Source organism: Diabrotica virgifera, chromosome 9 (assembly GCF_917563875.1).
Source record: "Diabrotica virgifera virgifera chromosome 9, PGI_DIABVI_V3a".
Taxonomy (NCBI): Eukaryota; Metazoa; Arthropoda; class Insecta; order Coleoptera; family Chrysomelidae; genus Diabrotica; species Diabrotica virgifera.
The window spans coordinates 57,055,230-57,074,512 of record NC_065451.1 but is presented as its reverse complement, the minus strand read 5'-3'; the positions used below and the strand labels follow the sequence as shown (position 1 = coordinate 57,074,512).

The following is a 19,283-nucleotide window of genomic DNA, read 5'->3' as shown; positions in this document are numbered from 1 at the left end:
ATATGATTTGGATACTTTCTTGAAAATATCTTTTATACTCACCTAAACTTTGATATAAAATTTGTTGCAACCTGTACGAATTTACATTTTGATTTTTTTTTATTTTATAAGGCTACCTGGGAATACCATCAAGGTACCTACTAAAAAAACTAAATAGCAAAACTCAAACAAAAAAAAGAGTATTTACGGTGTGCGGATCACCATCGAACAAGATACGTCCTGGGGTGTATTAAATAAAACATAAAATAAAACAACGTAGACAACCTTCATAGACAAAACTAAGAATATGTTTATTGAAAGAAAATAAATCATATTTTATTTTATATAAATTTCTGAAGGATCAATAAAAATTTACAAAAAAAAATCATATCAAATAATTTAATTCAAAAATTTACAAATCTTTCTATATTAACGAAGTTAATTACAAGGTTGTTCGTTACAAATATAACTTGAACCTTTGAATCGCTTGTTAATGACCAGGAAAAAAAATTATCGGATAATTTCTTGCCTGGTCACCCGATACAAAAAAAATTAACAATATGAAAAGGTACCACTATGCTTAACGCATCTCGGGTCCAGAACAGCTATAAATATTTAAAAGAATTTGTAATTGAATTCAAATTAAATTCCCAAATAGTTCTTAAGATTAAAACACTATGTACTTAACTTTGATATTGCCATACTCCAAACAAAAAAAATGTGAACTCGTCCAACCATAACGTGCTCCCTCCGGAACTAGACCATTGAATCCATATTCATCCTAATAACCCAAATCCTACGGAACGTCCTCCTCGATAAAGGGACACCGGGAATAAACCAAACCAAAAATCTGACATCCAGAACAATGAAAAGCTTTAGATACCGGCACCAGCTAGTCCAGAAAAAATATATTAGTATGAAATACTAATATTTGGCAACTTAACAGGCCATCCAGAAATCCTTAATAATAAGGATTTATCTTAGACTATATTGATCAGTAACATCCAGAGGATTAGGCAATTTAAGCTTTAATTCAGCCTCAAAAGACAGGCCACACGCCCTAACCTGATTGGCGATTTCTCTAAAAGAAAACGAAAGACAAAAAATTACCTTAATGAAGGAAAAAACGAAGCTGGAAATAAGTACTTACAATCGCCTTTGAGCAGCTAACACATACTGAAAAACTAAAGCTCCGAATAAAATTGTTTAAAATAATTTATTTCGATCTATTAACGGAACCAGTTAATCGACGAAAATTGGCCGTGCCTACTATGACGACAACGGATAAATAAAATTTGAAAATGTGACAAATATATTGAGAAGTTTGAAATAAAATTAAACACAAATTACACATATTACATTAATGTTTACATTAATTGTAACACACGTTTAAAACAAGTACATAGGTAATATATGCATTATTTATTTTTACATTTCTTTTTCTACAAATTTGTATACAACATTGACGCCAACTTTTATTGAAACGTGAAGGCTATATGTTAATCATTTAGGCCTGGATCCCGCGTACCAAAAAAAGTTGATTAATAGCAAGCTGAAAATTTGCTAATGGCTTAACGGTGTCTCGTCGGACATATTTTGATGTATGGGAACATTGGAACAGAGGAAGCTTTAATTGTGGAACAGGTTAAAAATTTGGAACGTTAGACTACGAAAACGTCCCATGTATTTTGTCGGACAGAACTTCCAATTGATTTGCTACCATTTCATTAAACTCTCATGCAAAAATCAGTCTGGTATTTATCACCAACTGGGCATTTTAATAAGTACGACACGTAAAACATGTCAAATGATAGAAATTATGACAGCTGATAAATAGCAGTCTGATTTTTACACGAAAATTTAACGAGAGGGTAACAAATCAATTGGAAGTTCCATCCGATAAAATACATGGGACGTTTTCGTAGTCTGACGTTCCAAATTTTTAACCTGTTCCACAATTAAAACTTCCCCTGTTCCAGTGTTACCGTACATCAAAGTTTGTACGACTAGACACCCTTAAGCTATTAACAAATTTTCAGCTTTCTATTAATCAACTTTTTTTCGTACGCGCGATCCAGACCTATAATTTATTCGGCAACATAGAGAAATAGTCACTGTCATTTTGACAAACCTGAGTCGGTTTTTTAAGTGTAATAGCACGTTCTATCTGTTCTGTTATCTATATCGATATGTATATGTTCAGTGCAGTAGTGTATTATTTTCTAAAATATCTATTGGAATTCGTTAGTGTTGATCCTTAGTGAATTAGGGTTTGTTTATAATTAATTAAATAAATTTTTGTGTAATAGAATTAAGTTGTCGGACTATTTGAAAAAAATAAATTATTATTAATTGTGAGTTTTGTAGGTAAGTATATTTCACGTAAAAATATTTTGAATTCTAACGAGAGTATACAAAGATTCAGAAGGATATTTTATTCTAGAAACATCATCAATAATTTAAAATTTAAATTTTAAATTTAAATATAAACCAAAATACACGCTTTTTATAAAATTTTCATTTATTTTGGTTTATTTTTATAAATATTTATATACTTATATTTAGCGCGCCTATGAGTGCATTGTCACAATATTGAACCTTCATCTTAGTTAGTATCAAATATATGTCAAACACTGCCGACGCACCCTTGCCAAAGTTTTGCAAAACTGTCGAAAAAAGGTGAGCTACTATCCCTCGAAGTAATATTGATGACGCGCTGATATGACCTCTTAAGTGTGTATGTAAATCTGTAATAAGCATGAAATAAAAATTAAAAGGAAAAAAATATCAGTTAACTTTTATTTAAATTAGTCAAAAAAGTGACTTCATAAATGAAGTTTAGAAAAAAGTAAAATTTCGAATACTATTTTTCAATGAATCGATATTATGGAAGGTGTTGTTCTGAAGCTATTTCCTTGTGGCATTTTTGCAATTAACAACTTTTGATGGGAAATAAGCCACAATTGTACTAAAAAAATGATTTTATTAACGTTTCGACGCCCAAATCAAGCGTCGTTGTCAAAATACAAAAAATATTAATGAATTAAACAAAAATGTTGTTGCTTAGTAAAAAAATTCTTCTAATAATTTATTTAATGACTCATTTATATCGGCAATTCAGACATATATTATGTATACATTTTAAAGTATAAGACTTTAAAATGATATTGCCAATATTCATGAGTTGCGTTCCTGCGGCGACTTTATTGAAAGATTGATTCATTTGATTACATGAAATCAACCCCAACTCAAAAATATCCGTCACAAAATAGCTATTTGTATAACAAGGGAGGAAAGTGTAACTTTTCCTCCCGAGAATGAAGTTTACTGCCCGACGCGTAGCGGAGGGCAGTAATCATTCAAGGGAGGAAAAGGCACTTTACTCCCATGTTATACATATGGTTTTTCCACCTTCCTCAAATAACAAGTAATTTTTTCATTTTTACTTAATTTATTTATGTAACTAACCAACAAAATTTATTAGAACTAAAACAACAAGTAGGTACAATGTAACTGTCAACTGTCAAATATAAGTCAAATTATTAATGTAAACATTGTTAAATCAAAATAACAATTTACTGTTTTTTACCATTCTGCAAAATAGAGGGTGTTTTATAAATAAACGTTAAAATGTATAGATACTTCGTAATAGAAAATAGATATTATACAGGGCGTCAATAAGTTATATTTCATGAATGAAATACTATGACGTCACTTTTACTTTTCCTCCCTAGGGAGGAAAAATATTTTCCTCCCTAGGGAGGAAAAGTACAACTTTGCTCCCTACAATCAGGTCCGGAAAAGTATACTTTCGGTAGAGGTAGGTGGAAAAAATCATAACATGTGATCTGTCTTTAAAAAAGCAACCACATGCAATGGTGACAGTAACATTCTCGCGCTAGAGATTCCATAGTAAATCACGATGGAAAACCAGGAAAAAACCTCGTGATACTATTTCGACATCGTAAGTATTAGGTCTTACTATAGTTTACTCTCAAAACTAATACCAAATTATGACCTTAATATGTACATATGTTATTTTAAATTATAAATAATATTAATAATACATAGATATATAAACAATATTAACATATAAAATATGTACTAACTCGATATGTTATTGACTTACTAATCCTGCTATTTTCTTACTATTGACGTTCTCTTTTATTATGGGTAACCACATCCTACTGCATTCTACCGAGGAATTTGCGACACAATTGGTTTCATTTAGCATAATTAAAGCTGCTTCTTTAATTTTTCTCTTTTTGCTATCTGTTTCTTTTAGGACTATACTTGAATCTTTCCACTGAACTTTCTGTTCATTATCTCATGCGTGTTGACATATTTGAGATCTATCAAAAATTATCTATTTTTAATATAAGACTGATGTTCACTTATTCTAACGTTTAGTGGTCTTGATGTTTCACCTAAATAAAATTGTTCGCATTCACAAGGTATTTTATAAATACATACAATTCTTTGTTCTTTCTTGTTCACTGTTAGGTTTAGTTTTAGATAGAATAGATCTCAACGTGTTTGTTGTTTTGAATGTTGTTGAAATGTTGAATTTATTTCCTATTGTTTTAAGTTTCTCGGATAGTTCTTTTATATATGGTATTGATATTTTCCTCGTGTTATTTCTTGTGAATGCTGTAGGATCCCATACTAAAACAGGAAGTCAATAGTAAGAAGATACTAGTATTAGTAAGTCAATAACATATCGAGTTAGTACATATTTTATATTTTAGTATTGTTTATATATCTATGTATTATTAATATTATTTATAATTTAAAATAACATATGTACAAATTAGGTCAGAATTTGGTATTAGTTTTGAGAGTAAACTAAAGTAATACTTACGATGTCGGGATAGTATCACGAGGTTTTTTCCTGGTTTTCCCTCGTGATTTACTATGGAATCTCTAGCGCGAGAATTTTACTGTCACCATTGCATGTGGTTGTCTTTTTAAAGACAAATCACATGTTATGATTTTTTTGTGACGGATATTTTTGAGTTGGGGTTGATTTCATGTTCATGTAATCAAATGAACTACCTTTCAATAAAGTCGTCTCAGGAACGCAACTGATAAATATTGGCAATATCATTTTAAAGTCTTATATTTTAAAATGTATAATATTATATGTCTGAATTGCCGATATAAATGAGTCAGATTAAATAAATTATTAGAAGAATTTTTTTACTAAGCAGCAACATTTTTGTTTAATTCATTAATATGTTTTGTATCTTGAAAACGACACCCGATTTGGGCGTCGAAACGTTAATAAAATTTTTTAGTAAAATTGTGACTTATTTCTATCAAAACTAGTTAATTATGGAAGATATTCTTTTAAACGTATTTTCACTCAGAGTTACGTATTATGCATCAGAAAAACTAGGTTTTGAATCAAAACAATTTTCTTAAGATTAATTTTTTCAAAAAGTACTTACTCTTTGAAAACTTTTGACCTGTTGGGTTAAAACCAATTTTTTTAAAAATAAGCACTTTGAACCGATAAAACTTACAGATCATATAAATAAAACAGCAAATAAAAAGTAATGCAACTTGTAAAGCGGTAACGATTAATTTCATTGATACGTTAATTAGAAGGTGTTTTTCCTATTTTTTTTACCAAAAAAGTGCTTTATTTATTGACTATTTGACGTTGAAATATTCGATTTGGAATTTGACAAATTTGAACCTATTTTTCATTAGGTACCACTCTATACATACATATACACCATACTATATACACCATTTTTTTAATTTTTTTTATATGCTATATGATTGCTAAGATTTTTTTGATAAATTACTTACTTTCTGAGTTATTTGCGAAAAACCATTTAAAAAGGTTTTTTTTTGGTAAATAATGAACACATTCACTTGAAAATAACACGAAAACTATTGTCTTAGTGAAAAACACCTTGCTTAAAGGCCGATGTCACATTATGCGTTTTGACCGGATGCGTTTCCGCCGCATCCGGTCAAAACGCATGTTACTGACACACTGAGTGTTACTGTCAATCTTTCCTTTGCACTTAGAGTTTCTAAATTTAGTACATATTTTCTTTCGATATGTGAGGTTGTAAGATTTCCACCAACTCCCTAATTCTCTCCGTAAGAGTTCTTCCGCTTCCAATACAGAAATTGCTAACAATTTATTTTTCAAAATGTTTCGAGTCATCGTTACGCGCTTACAAACTGCAAGAGACTAAACGCATAGTGTGACAGGTCAGTCCGGTTGCGTTGGATACGGATGCGGTTCCACCGCATCCAGTCAAAACGCATAGTGTGACAAATCGGTCACGTTGCGTTGGAAACGCATGCGTTTCCACCGCATCCGGTCAAAACGCATAATGTGACATCGTCCTTAGAATTACTCAGTTTATCCATTTCCAGACTTACTGTCAACGTAATTTTTTTCACCCCAGAAGAAGGGGCGAAACTCACCACCTGGACAAAAGCACACATCGGCACAATATCAATTTTTTTCTTTGATATATATGTTAGCTATGTGTATGCCAAAATAAATTTCATGTCAATCCAAGCGGGTCTTTAAAATTTGGAGTAAAACCCGTGATTCAATGGACTATAATGTTTTAAATATAATGTGCAGAATAATTTTGAATTCAGTTCCTCTAATAAACTTGCTTTTTTTGTCTTTCAAAATAGAAAAAAGGTTTATTTCTCTTGATTCATATTATCGTCTAATAATTTTAACTGTACTAATATGCATCTGTTTACATTAAGTTGTATAATAGACCAGTAAGGATATGCGAAAAAAACGTCTATTTTTGGATGTGAGAGGTGGCATTCGGATTTTTGCAGATAAAGTTAGGTGAGACCTTCAGTAATAATAATTTACTTATGCTCCTTCTCAATTATGCCCGGAACATTAATAAAAAAATTAAAATATTTAAAAATTTCGAAAAATATCGATTTTTTTTCTGCTTTCTTTGCTTATAACTTTAAAACGATTCGTTTTGGAACAAAGTCGTAGAAAAATAAAATAAAGATAATTGAATTTTATATTATATACGACTGATAAAAAATGTCTTAAAGTATTACCTTTTCTGCAATATAGCAATAAATACAAAATAAGGGGGCAAAATAAGTCTGTTATTATTCAATATTTTTAACCACTTTGGTGGCACTTAGAACCTTAGTAATTCGCTTAGAAAATTCTTTGTAATATACTTAAATCGTTTACCAAATTTCATTAAAATCGACCTAATAAATTTTGCATAATAAATTTGCAACCTAAATGTTTTTAAAAAAGTTCAATTTGTATAAAATCTTTCTGAACAAAAAGTAGACCATTTAGAAGTTGGCTAATTTTTTTACATATAAAGAGGTGCTCTACCTATCTAATACACTTTACAGAATTAAAATCGGATTATTTAAGAGGCCTTAGCAATGTTTTAAATATATAAACAATTTTTTGGCTTATAAAAAATAGCTTTGTTTAATAATAAAAAAAATAATTTTTTGCAATGCAAATAATTAAAACCGGTATAATTTGACTCAAGCTTTCAAATGCTGTCAGCAGAATTGCTATTTTATTTTTTAATCAAACGTTATTCGCGTTCAAAAATTGCAATTTCTTCATTTTTTTAAAGTTCCACCGCGTTTATCTCGAAAACTATGCATCCTACGAAAAAACTTGTAAGAACATTTTTTGCTTAGAATTACCCAAGAAATACCAAAAAATGTTTTATTTTGCAAAAAATCTATGTTATGTAATTCCTCAAGTTCTTTGTTTATAACAATCTTATCGACATCGGGATCAACTTTTACCCAAAAAATTCCTGTTCTACGGGTCAAAATACATAAAAAACTTGGGTAAGTTCATCTAAATAAAAGAGCCCGTAGAACTCCCTTCTGGCCACAGCACTAATTTGTTTATAAGCCAAAAAATTGTTTATAACTTTAAAACATTGCTGAGGCTGCTTAAATAATCCGATTTCAATTCTGTAAAGTGCATTAGATAGGTGAAGTACTTCTTTATATGTAAAAAAATTGACAAATCTTTGTATATTCTAGTTTTTGTTGTGCAAGATTTTAAAAAATTTAAATTTTTTAAAAAAAGTTTAAATTGCAAAATTACTATGCAAAATCTAGTAAGTCAATTTTAATGAAATTTGGTGTACAGTTTTAGCACATTACAAAAAATTTTTTAGCGGATTAGGAAGTTTCCAAGTGTAACTTAAGTGATGGAAAATCATTGAATAAAGACCCTTATTGGGCTTGTTTTGCCCCCTTATTTTATATTTATTGCTATTTTGAAGCAAGGGTGATAAATTAAGACAATTTAACCAACCGTATCTGATATAAAATTTAATTATCTTTGTTTTATTCCTCTACGAAATTTTTAAATATTTTATTTTTTTTTATTAGTGTTCCGGGCATATTTGGGAAGGAGCATAAATTAATTATTATTAACAAAGTTATCACCTAACTTTATCCGCAAAAATTTGGATGCCACCTCTCACATCCACCTAAAAACAGATCCTTACTGGTCTATAATAACTAATTTACGACTTGTTAACATACCGATAAATGTTTATCTTTAAAGCGGCTGCTCGAGCTTCTTAAACATGTATACCAAACATTTACCCCCTCTGTGGCTCAGTGATAAGAGCGCCTAACTTTGGATCGAAAGGTCCGAATGATCCTGAGTTAAAATCTCACCAGGGTCAGAAATTTTTTGTTTATTGTAAATTAATAAATGAAAATGGATTCTGTCCTTGTGGGATCGGTACTCACCGGAGGGACCGCAGACGTTCGGATACAATTCGCGTCTCTTTGCAAAGACAATGACGTCGACTTTGCAAAGTAACAAGACACTTACTTAACACAGACACTACACATTACTCCCCTGAGTTATTGATAAGTTATAGTCTAAAAAATAATTATGAAATTGACTGGCCAGTTGGTTGTGAAAACCAGTGCCAATAAAACAAAAAACACACACATACCAAACATTTATACGGCCACTTTAATGGATGGGCAATAGAAATATGGAGGCGACTTTAAAAAAACTTACATAGTCCAGGAACCGAAGCTTTTCACCTCGCAATTTTTACAGAATGGATCGATTTGCTTGAAAATTTGAGAATAAGTAGTGGATAGTCCAAGGATCAAAATCTATATGATGCCGAAAGGAGCTTTTACCATCGGGATGATTGCCACCCCATCTCGAGGGTGGATATTTTTTATTATATTTTGACCGCAAAAGTTGATAACAACATTTAGTCCATTCTTTCACGGTTTTTGCTCTAAATTTTAAAGAACGACTTGGATTGACATGAAATTTGGCATACGCATATCTTACATGTCAAAGAAAAAAAGTGATATTGTGCCGATGTGTGCTTTTGCCCTGGGGGTGACTTTCACCCCCTATTGGGGGTGAAAAAATATAAGTCTAAAATAAGTCCAGAAATGGATAAACTGACTAATTTTAAGTAACTTTTGTTCTATAGAGCTTTTTCGCCAAGTCAACACTTCTCGAGTTATTGTTCTCGAGAATATGTTCATTTTTCAACAAAATAACTACATTTTTAGACAGTTTTTCGCAAATAACTCAAAAAGTAAGTATTTTGTCGAAAAAAATGTTCTTAGCAAAAATATAGCCTGTAAAAAAGTAAAAAAAATGGTGTACGTGTTAGGTCTCTGGACTTCGTAAAACCAGAGTTATAGCCAATGAAAAATAGATTCATATTCACCAAATTTCAAATAGAATACTTCGAAGTGAAATTTCCAAAAAATTAAGCACTTTCTGGGGAAACCCATTATAATTTTTTTAAAGTGTTTAAAAAAAAGCTTTATTTCTGTTTTTATAAAAAGTTTCTAGCATTAAATTTAAGCAAGTTACGCTCAAAATATAGTTGGTCGCTTTTGTTTTGGCAAAAAAAATCGGGAAGACCACCCCCTAATTAACAACTTAAATGAAATTAATCGTTGCCGCTCCACAAATTATTTTATTTATGTTGTGTTTATACGATCTTAAAGTTTCATAGATTCAAAGTGCTTATTTTGGAAAAAATTTGGTTTTAAAGTAAACCTTTTAAAAATTTTAATTTTGAAAAATATATTTTTTTTCAAAATAACTTAAAAATTATTAGAGATACCAAAAATTTTGAAAAACAAAAAAAGTCAGCATTGCTTTTCAGAATATCATGTATTTTTTTGTTTTTCTGTTAGACAAAAATTGATTGAGATTTGGTGTTTCTAAATTTGCATACATTCGTGATGAGTGACTCGTTCAACTCCTTTTACCTACAGCCCTTTCAAAAATAAGGACTTTGAACCGATGAAACTTACAGATCATATAAACAATACATACACGGGTCAAGAAACTTGTGAAGTCGTAACGATTAAGTTCATTTGAGATACTAATTAGGGGGTGATTTTCCCGATTTTTTTACCAAAAAAAAGGGTCTAACTTTATTTTGAGCTTAACTTGTTTACTTTTGATGCTAGAAATTTTTTTTATAAAACAAAATGAACCTTTTTTTAAACACTTTAAACAAGTTGTAATGAGTTTTCCCCGAAATGTGCTTCATTTTTGGTTATTTTACGTTAAAATATTTCATTTGGAATTTGACGAATATGAACCTATTTTTAATTAGCTATAACTCTGCTTTTACTAGGTATAGAAACGTGATATATACACTATTTTTTTTAATTTTTTATATGCTATATTTTTACTACGAATGTTTTTTCGACAAAATACGTACTATTTGAGTTATTTGCAAAAAACCGTCTAAAAGTGGGGTTATTTTGTTAAAAAATGAACATATTCACTGGCAAATAACTCGAAAAGTTGAGACTTTTGAGCTTCACCGATGAGGCATAAGGATGCTGAAATAGCTATATGGAGATGGTGGTCCAACTCTGAATCAAATATAAACAAAACCTGCCTTGATCTTTTTTAACTCGAAAAGTATTGACTTAGTGAAAAACTCTATAGAACAAAGTTACTTAAAATTATTCAGTTTATCAATTTCCGGACTTACTTTGGACGAATACTTTTTCACCCCCAAGAGGGGGTGAAAAGCACCCCCGGGGCAAGAGCACATATCGGCACAATATCACTTTTTTTCTTTGGCTTATTAGCTATGTGTATGAAAAATTTCATGTCAATCCAAGCGGTTCTTTAAAATTTAGAGGTTTTGCAATATTTTACCGTTAAAGAACGGACTAATTCATTCTAAGCAAAAAATGTTCTATACATTTTTTTGATAAAATTAATAGTTTTCGATTTATTCGCTATCGAAAGTTCGTTAGTTTTATAGCGAAAAAATCAATGTTTTTCGATATACTCACTTACGATTCACTCAATTTTTGCGGTAGGAAAAATGTTTTCAAACCATCTTCTTGGAAATTAAATAGCCTACAATTTCACATTTAAACATTTTTTCGAATCTTTGATTCTAATCTTTATATTTTGAAAAAAAATGGCATTTTTTACTAAACTACAAAAAATCAAAAAATCGTTATTCGCTTTTAACTCCAGTTTTTTTTAAACTAATAATTCTAAGCCAGTCAAACTTCTATAGTCTATTAATAATACATAAATGAAGAAGAGTGAATTAGGCCAATTACTAAAAACACCGCTAACTTAGGCTATTATGCTTCCAATTAGAGTTCTCCTTTTTTTTTCAAAAAAAATATATCGATTTCTTAACCGTTTATTTTCTATCTTAGAAAGTTTGGTAAAAAAGAATTTTGTAGGTTTTTACAAGATCTACCAGGTTTTTGTTATTAAATCTCTTTAAAATCCTCAATTACAAAAAGAGGTGACTATGAAAGGGTTGGTAAAGGTGGTTTTTGAATGTTATTATTAGTTTTAATTGTCAATAGCTCACACAATTTGTACCGTATAAAAAATGTTTGCAAACCATGTTCTTGAGAATTAAATAAGCTACAATTTTTGTTCAAACATTTTTCGTATCTCTGATGCTAATCTTTCTATTCTGAAGAAAAAGGCCATTTTTTACCAAACTACAAAAATTCGTTATTCGATTTTAACCCCATTTTTTTAAAAACTAATGATTCTAGAAACTTCTAGAACCTATTAAGAATACACAAATAAAGAAGACCAAATAAGGTCAATGACTAATTTTAATCAGGGTGGCGATTAAGGGGTTTTTCCGATCAGTTTTTCGCTGAAAAAAATAGGGACTGACATTCTTTTTATTACAAGTCACTTAATTTTTAAGCTAGAGACTTTTTTTATTACTGGAGATAGATATTTTTCAATACTTTAAATGAGTTTGCAAAAGTTATCTTCGAAAAATGCATAGTTTTCTCGTCTTTTGACTTTGAAACTTCAATATCTAGCATTTGGCGAAGAAGAGCTAACATATAATAAAGTATAACTTGATTATTATTGGTCTTAAAGAAAATTTAAAAAATCGGTTTTGTTTATTTTTTCATAAGGTACATTTTTGTTAAGCAAATTTGTTTTGATAAAACGAAAACTTTTTGAGTCATTAGCAGAAAACTGAACATTGATTTTTTTTCGTATAAAACTAACACTTTCGGTAGCGAAAACTATTAATTTTATCAAAACAATGTATAAAAAGTTTTTTGCTTACAATGAATGTTTTTACCAACTTTTGCGGTCAAAACAAAATAAAAAACTTCCACTTCCGAGATGGGGTGGCAACCACCCCTATGGTAAAAGCGCATTTCGGCCTCATATAGATTTTGAACCTTGGATTAGTTATTCTCAAATTTTCAAGCAAATCGGTCCGTTATGTAAAAATTGCGAGGTTTTGTTCTATTTTAAGCTTCATTACTTGGACTAACGGTGTGTAAAGGGGTAGTGAAGCGCAATACATGATGTCGTATCCTGTTGGCATCACTTAGCCTCTCCTACTCAATTCCTATCTTCACCTCCAAGCTGGTACACACCGGTAACCTGAGCAGTCCCACTGGAGATTGGGTAACCAACCCCAGTGGAAGGTGGGGTCAGGGCTGGCGAAGAAGGGAGTCCTGGTCCTCCGATGAATAGGGGGTTGGGCTGAAGGTTAACTACCTCCTCCTAGAAAAACTACGAGTTATGAATGTGAAAGGAAGAAAAGCCGGACTGATCAAACGACGACGACTGTGCGAGAAAAAGGAATACGACTTGAGGGTTGCGACATGGAATATTCGAACCTTGTATAGATTGGGAGCTCTCCAAAATCTCTTAAATGAACTAAATAGATACAAAATAGACATAACTGCCATACAAGAAATGAGGTGGATTGGAAACAATATAATGGAAAAAAGAAGCCACACGATTTTCTACAGCTGCGATCCTAAAGATCACGTCTTGGGCACTGGATTCATAGTAAACAAGAGAGTAAAACATACTATAAGAGATTTCAGAGCAATTAGCCCCAGAATGTGCATTTTAATAGTTAAAGGACGTTTCTTTAATTACAGTCTAATTAATGCGCATGCCCCGACAGAAGAAAAAGAAGATGAAACTAAAGAAGAGTTTTATGATGAACTAGAGTCCGCATATCAGTCATGCCCAAAAAATGATATAAAAATAATCTATGGAGACCTAAACGCCAAAGTTGGAAGAGAACAGCAATTCCAACCCACAATAGGTAGGCACAGTCTCCATGAGCAATCAAATGACAATGGCAATAGGTTAATAAACCTAGCAAGATCACTTAACATGGTGATTGCTAGCACATACTTCGCTCGCAAAGATATACACAAGGGTACCTGGAAGTCCCCAGATGGAATGACAGTAAATATGATAGATCATGTTATTGTAGACTCGAGACACCAATCGAATATAATATACGTCCGCACCAGAAGAGGGGCAAATGCGGATTCTGATCACTACCTGGTCGAAAGTAGAGTAAGGGCTAGAATTTCAAACATCAAAAAGGAAAGAGGCTCTAAACATGAACGATACAAGGTAGAAGGACTCAAAGAAACAAACAAAAATAAAGAGTATAAAGAAAAGATAAGCATCAAACTAGAAAACAGACCAAAACATGAAAACCCAAATAAGGAGTGGGAAGAGTGCAGAGAAATCATAAAAGAGACAGCTAAAGAAGTGTTAGGCATAGAAGGTAAAGAAAGAAGAACAAGAACGAATGACTGGTTTGACGAAGAATGTCAGATTATAACAGACAGAAAAAACAGAGCATATTTACTGATGCAACAGGGGCACAGAACCCGACAAGCAGAGGAAGAATATAAACAACTACACAGAGTAGAAAAGAAAACTCACCGAAGAAAAAAGAGAGAATATATGAACAAAGAACTTCAGGAACTGCAGAAACTAAGTAGATCGACAGAGACAAGAAAATTTTATCAGAAACTGAACAAAAGCAGAAAAGACTTCAAACCGAGAACGACGATGTGTAGAGATAAGGAAAGTGATATATTGACAGAACAGCAAGAGATACTAAGAAGATGGACAGAACATTTTACGGAAAAGTTTGAAGGAGATGGGAGTGAGACGAACCCTGATATACCATTAGACCAAGCAGACAACAGAGAAAAGAGTCCACCAACAATAGCCGAGATTAGAACAGCAGTAGACAAATTAAAGAACAATAAATCACCGGGATCGGATCAAGTAGCAACGGAATTACTGAAGGAAGGAGGAGACGCACTACAGAAAACAATACATGTATTGATAACAAAGATATGGTCAAATAAACAGCTACCAGCGGAGTGGAATAGTGGTATTATTGTACCATTACATAAAAAAGGGAATCAGTTAGAATGTGGAAACTACCGTGGAATCACGCTGCTGAATGCAGCATACAAAATAATGTCCAACGTCATTTATGAAAGACTTAGACCACACGCTGAAAAAATAGTTGGCAGGTACCAAAGTGGCTTCTGTAGACAGAAGTCAACAATAGACCAGATATTTGTTCTGCGACAGATCCTTGAAAAAACAAGTAAACATAACATCGACACACATCATCTCTTCATAGACTTCGAAAGCGCATATGACAATATAAACCGAGAATTCTTAATAAAAGCAATGAAAGAATTTAATATACCAACACAACTAATAGAACTGATAAAAGAATCTCTAAAAGTAGAAAGTAAAATCCGGATACAAAACGAACTAACGGAAACAATAGATGTGAAAAAGCGACTACGCCAGGGAGACGCTCTATCATGCATCTTTTTCAACATTGTACTCGAGAAAATAATGAGGGACACAACAGTCAATACTCGAGGAACAATAATTAATAAAAGCGTGCAAATACTAGCATTTGCAGATGATGTTGACATAATCGCAAGATCAAGAAGAGAAATGATAGAGGCATTCAATCAAATAGAACGAGCTGCACAAAATAGTGGCCTGAAAATCAACCAGAACAAAACAAAATATATGCAGGTAAGTAAAAACACAGAAATAAGGCAGCCACAAAATATAACAATAGGAGAATACAACATTGAGGGGGTAAAAAACTTTACATACTTGGGATCCCTAGTCACATCTGATAATAACGTAGCAGAGGAAGTGAAGAGGCGAATATTTATTGCCAATAAAAGTTATCATGGCTTAATTCGGCAACTAAGATCAGACAACGTCGCAAGGAAAACAAAATGCCAAATATACAAAACCCTAATAAGACCGGTACTCACATACGGCTCAGAAACCTGGACACTCACTAAAAGAGAGGAAACATTGCTAGCCACTTTTGAAAGAAAAATCTTGCGACACATATATAAGGGCACAAAAGAAAATGGAATTTGGCGAAGAAGGTACAACTTTGAACTATACGAAATATACCAGGATCCAGATATCATAACATTCATTAAAATAGGACGGCTGCGTTGGATGGGACATGTAGAAAGAATGGAAGAAGGCGAAATACCAAACAAAATATTCAAACAGATGCCAGTAGGAAAAAGAGCAAGAGGAAGACCGAAGCTGAGATATTTAGAACAAATAGAAAATGATATAAAAACCTTAAAAATAAAAAACTGGAGAAAAAAAAGCACGAAACAGATCAGAGTGGAGAAGAATCCTGGAACAGGCCAAGACCCAGAAAGGGCTGTCGAGCCAATGATGATGATGATGACTTGGACTAACATTACTTTTTGACCAATTAATATTATATATTTAATTCCATACCTGTTTCTTGTTCGAACTGCTCCCAATGTCTCTCCTTCATGCCGGGATTCTTCAGGGCCAGCAGAAGAGGTATCAATGGTTTAAACTCATCAATCTGGTTCTTTATCTCGATCGCAACACTTTGCATGGTGGGAATGTCCGCAAACGTTTTTATTGATCTCACCATCATTTTATACATATCGCTGACAGTATGTTCTATAGTTTCTGCATCAATCTGGTTGATGGGATTATCCATCCAGATTTCGTGCGCTCTTAGCCAATCTGAAATGTATTAATGTAAATTATAAACAAAATATTAAAATAAATTATACCGTTTTTAACTGCATCATCAAAATTTAAATACTCGCTAATGAATCACATTTTTCCTATTATAGCGCCATCTAGCATCAATTCTAAAAAAACGTTTCGAACAAATGTTAATAACGGGGGTTCCTGTTTAATATTTTAAAGCTACTACCTATCCCACCTCCATGGTGTGAAGGGTGGTCGTGTTTAGTGTCATTCGATAGGTTTTTGAAAAATATTAAACAAGGGTTTTTTGGTTTTTCATTTGGAAGTGTATTTCTAGAGATATTAGACCGTTTCTATAATTTACCTATGGTTTTTACGGTCTACCCCAAAATCCCGACAGCCAAAATCCCGACAGCCATAATCCCGACGGCCAAAATCCTGACACGCCAGAATCCCGACAGGCCAAAATCCAGACACGCCAGAATCCCGACAGGTTTGATAAGTTTCATTTTAACATATAATTACATTTATTTCTTGTTTTTTGTTTATGGTCATCTGTTTTTTATTTTTTGTTACTAAACAAAAGTATTTACCATTTAATATGAACTAATTTTCTAAATAGAATTTCTAACATAGGTATATGAATTAAATTATTTTTTTTTTGCCAATATACAGAGAGAGTCTGTAAAGTGGAATAAATTCAATATCTCAAATACTAATTGTTTTTTTGGAAAATGCTCAGACCCGTCGATTAGTATTTCAAATTGTCCTTTTTGACATTCAATAAAAATGTATACAGGGTGTCCCAATTTAGAGATATGACGTCATCGTCGATTTTCTTAAATGGCAACACTGTCATTTTGATAGCTAATTTGATAGGGTTTGTAAAGTTATACATAACTGCAAAATATCAAATTTTTATTCTCTACCATTTACAAGATAATAGAAAATAACAAAGTTATATCTGTAATTTGGAATATATTCAATAATTAAAATACTAACTGTTTTTTTTGAAAAATGCTCAGACCCGTCGATTAGTATATCAAATTGTCATTTTTGACATATAATAATAATGTATACAGGGTGTCCTAATTTAGAGATATGACGTCATCGTTGATTTTCTTAAATGGCAACACTATCATTTTGATAGCTACTTTGATAGCGTGTGTAAAGTTATACACATCTGAAAAATTTCAAAATTTTATTCCCTACCATTTACAAGATAATAAAAAATAACAAAGTTATGAAGAACAAGAAGTAATCAAATAATAATTGAATTTATTTATTTCAATTAAGCAAATGCTCATAACGTTGCCCATTGACAATTTGACAATAATTGAGGGCAACATTATGAGTTTTTGCTTAATTTATTGAAATAGTTAAATTCAATTATTAGTTGATTACTTCTTTTTCATAACTTTGTTATTTTTTATTATCATGTAAATGGTAGAGAATACAAATTTGAAATTTTGCAGTTGTGTATAACTTTACACACCCTATCAAAATAGCTATCAAAATGACAGTGTTGCCATTTAAGAAAATCAACGATGACGTCATATCTCTAAATTGGGACACCCTGTATACATTATTATTATATGTCAAAAAGGACAATTTGATATACTAATCGACGGGTCTGAGCATTTTTCAAAAAAACAGTTAGTATTTTAATTATTGAATATATTCCAAATTACAGATATAACTTTGTTATTTTCTATTATCTTGTAAATGGTAGAGAATAAAAATTTGATATTTTGCAGTTATGTATAACTTTACAAACCCTATCAAATTAGCTATCAAAATGACAGTGTTGCCATTTAAGAAAACCGACGATGACGTCATATCTCTAAATTGGGACACCCTGTATACATTATTATTGAATGTCAAAAAGGACAATTTGAAATACTAATCGACGGGTCTGAGCATTTTCCAAAAAAACAATTAGTATTTGAGATATTGAATTTATTCCACTTTACAGACTCTCTCTGTATAGTCCAATAATATATGTGTAATCAAATCCTGAATTCAAGTTTACTTTCATATAATAGATATTATCACGTCACTTATAACCTTCCATTTCAGTAAGTATAGCTTTTATATTATAAAATGAAGTGTTTAAATAATTTTTTCCGTCGACCGTCCATTTATGATCAATTTTTACACCCTCAAAATCATTGATTAATGACCCCTATTAATGAATGATTTTATATTAATGAACGATTTCATTATAGGCAACACAACATACATTGCTTGCATAAATTAATTAAACGCTCTGTGATTGGCAGTGACCTGTGGTGTAGGCAACCAAACAAATACCTATTTATATTCCCACTTAAAAAATTAAAATCAAGTAGCCGCTGTTAGTACTATATCTGTCATTGTATGTCATTATTTACTTTATTGTTTAAAATTCTGTGTATTTGAAAAATCAAAAAATGGATATTGACGAAGAGTTTAATTTAACTCCTCCAGAAGTGGCAGAAATTGCAAATGAAATATCTTTAAATTTACTTATCTTTAAATTTAAGGAAAATTAAACTTTGAACAAAGTTAATGAAAGCTGAAAAATTGTTGTTTATCGTTAAGTAAATAAAAATTTAAACTAAGATATCTTTATTTCTGAAAAGTACGGTCGACGAAAAAGTTTTGTAACGAACTCGTGAATTAAAATGGCGATTAACAATCCCGAGAATTAACGCGCTCGCACCGCTCACGCGTTAAAATATCTCAATTGTTAATCACCCTTATTAATACACTTGTTGGTTAAATAACTATTTCTTTTGAAATACATAACAATTAGTACCCGTACTTATTAGTAAGTGGTAAAGAATGGGCCATAGCTTAACTTCTGATTCCTGAGGTTAAAATAGGCCGATTTAAGCTAACTTACCTTAGTACAAAGTTTATAATAACCGAGATAAAGGGTGTCAAAGTTAAACTTTTTTTAAATTTATTA

At 31.4% G+C, this 19,283-nt stretch overlaps 1 protein-coding gene across 1 annotated transcript in view; it reads right to left on the bottom strand.

Moving 5' to 3' along the window:
- Nucleotides 1-19,283, bottom strand: part of LOC114334288 (dynein axonemal heavy chain 1-like) — a 947,682-nt gene that overhangs the window by 829,708 nt on the left and 98,691 nt on the right. The window contains exon 4 of the mRNA XM_050660136.1: nucleotides 16,100-16,360. Within this exon, the coding sequence (XP_050516093.1) occupies nucleotides 16,100-16,360 (261 nt within the window). The remainder of the gene's footprint in view (nucleotides 1-16,099; nucleotides 16,361-19,283) is intronic.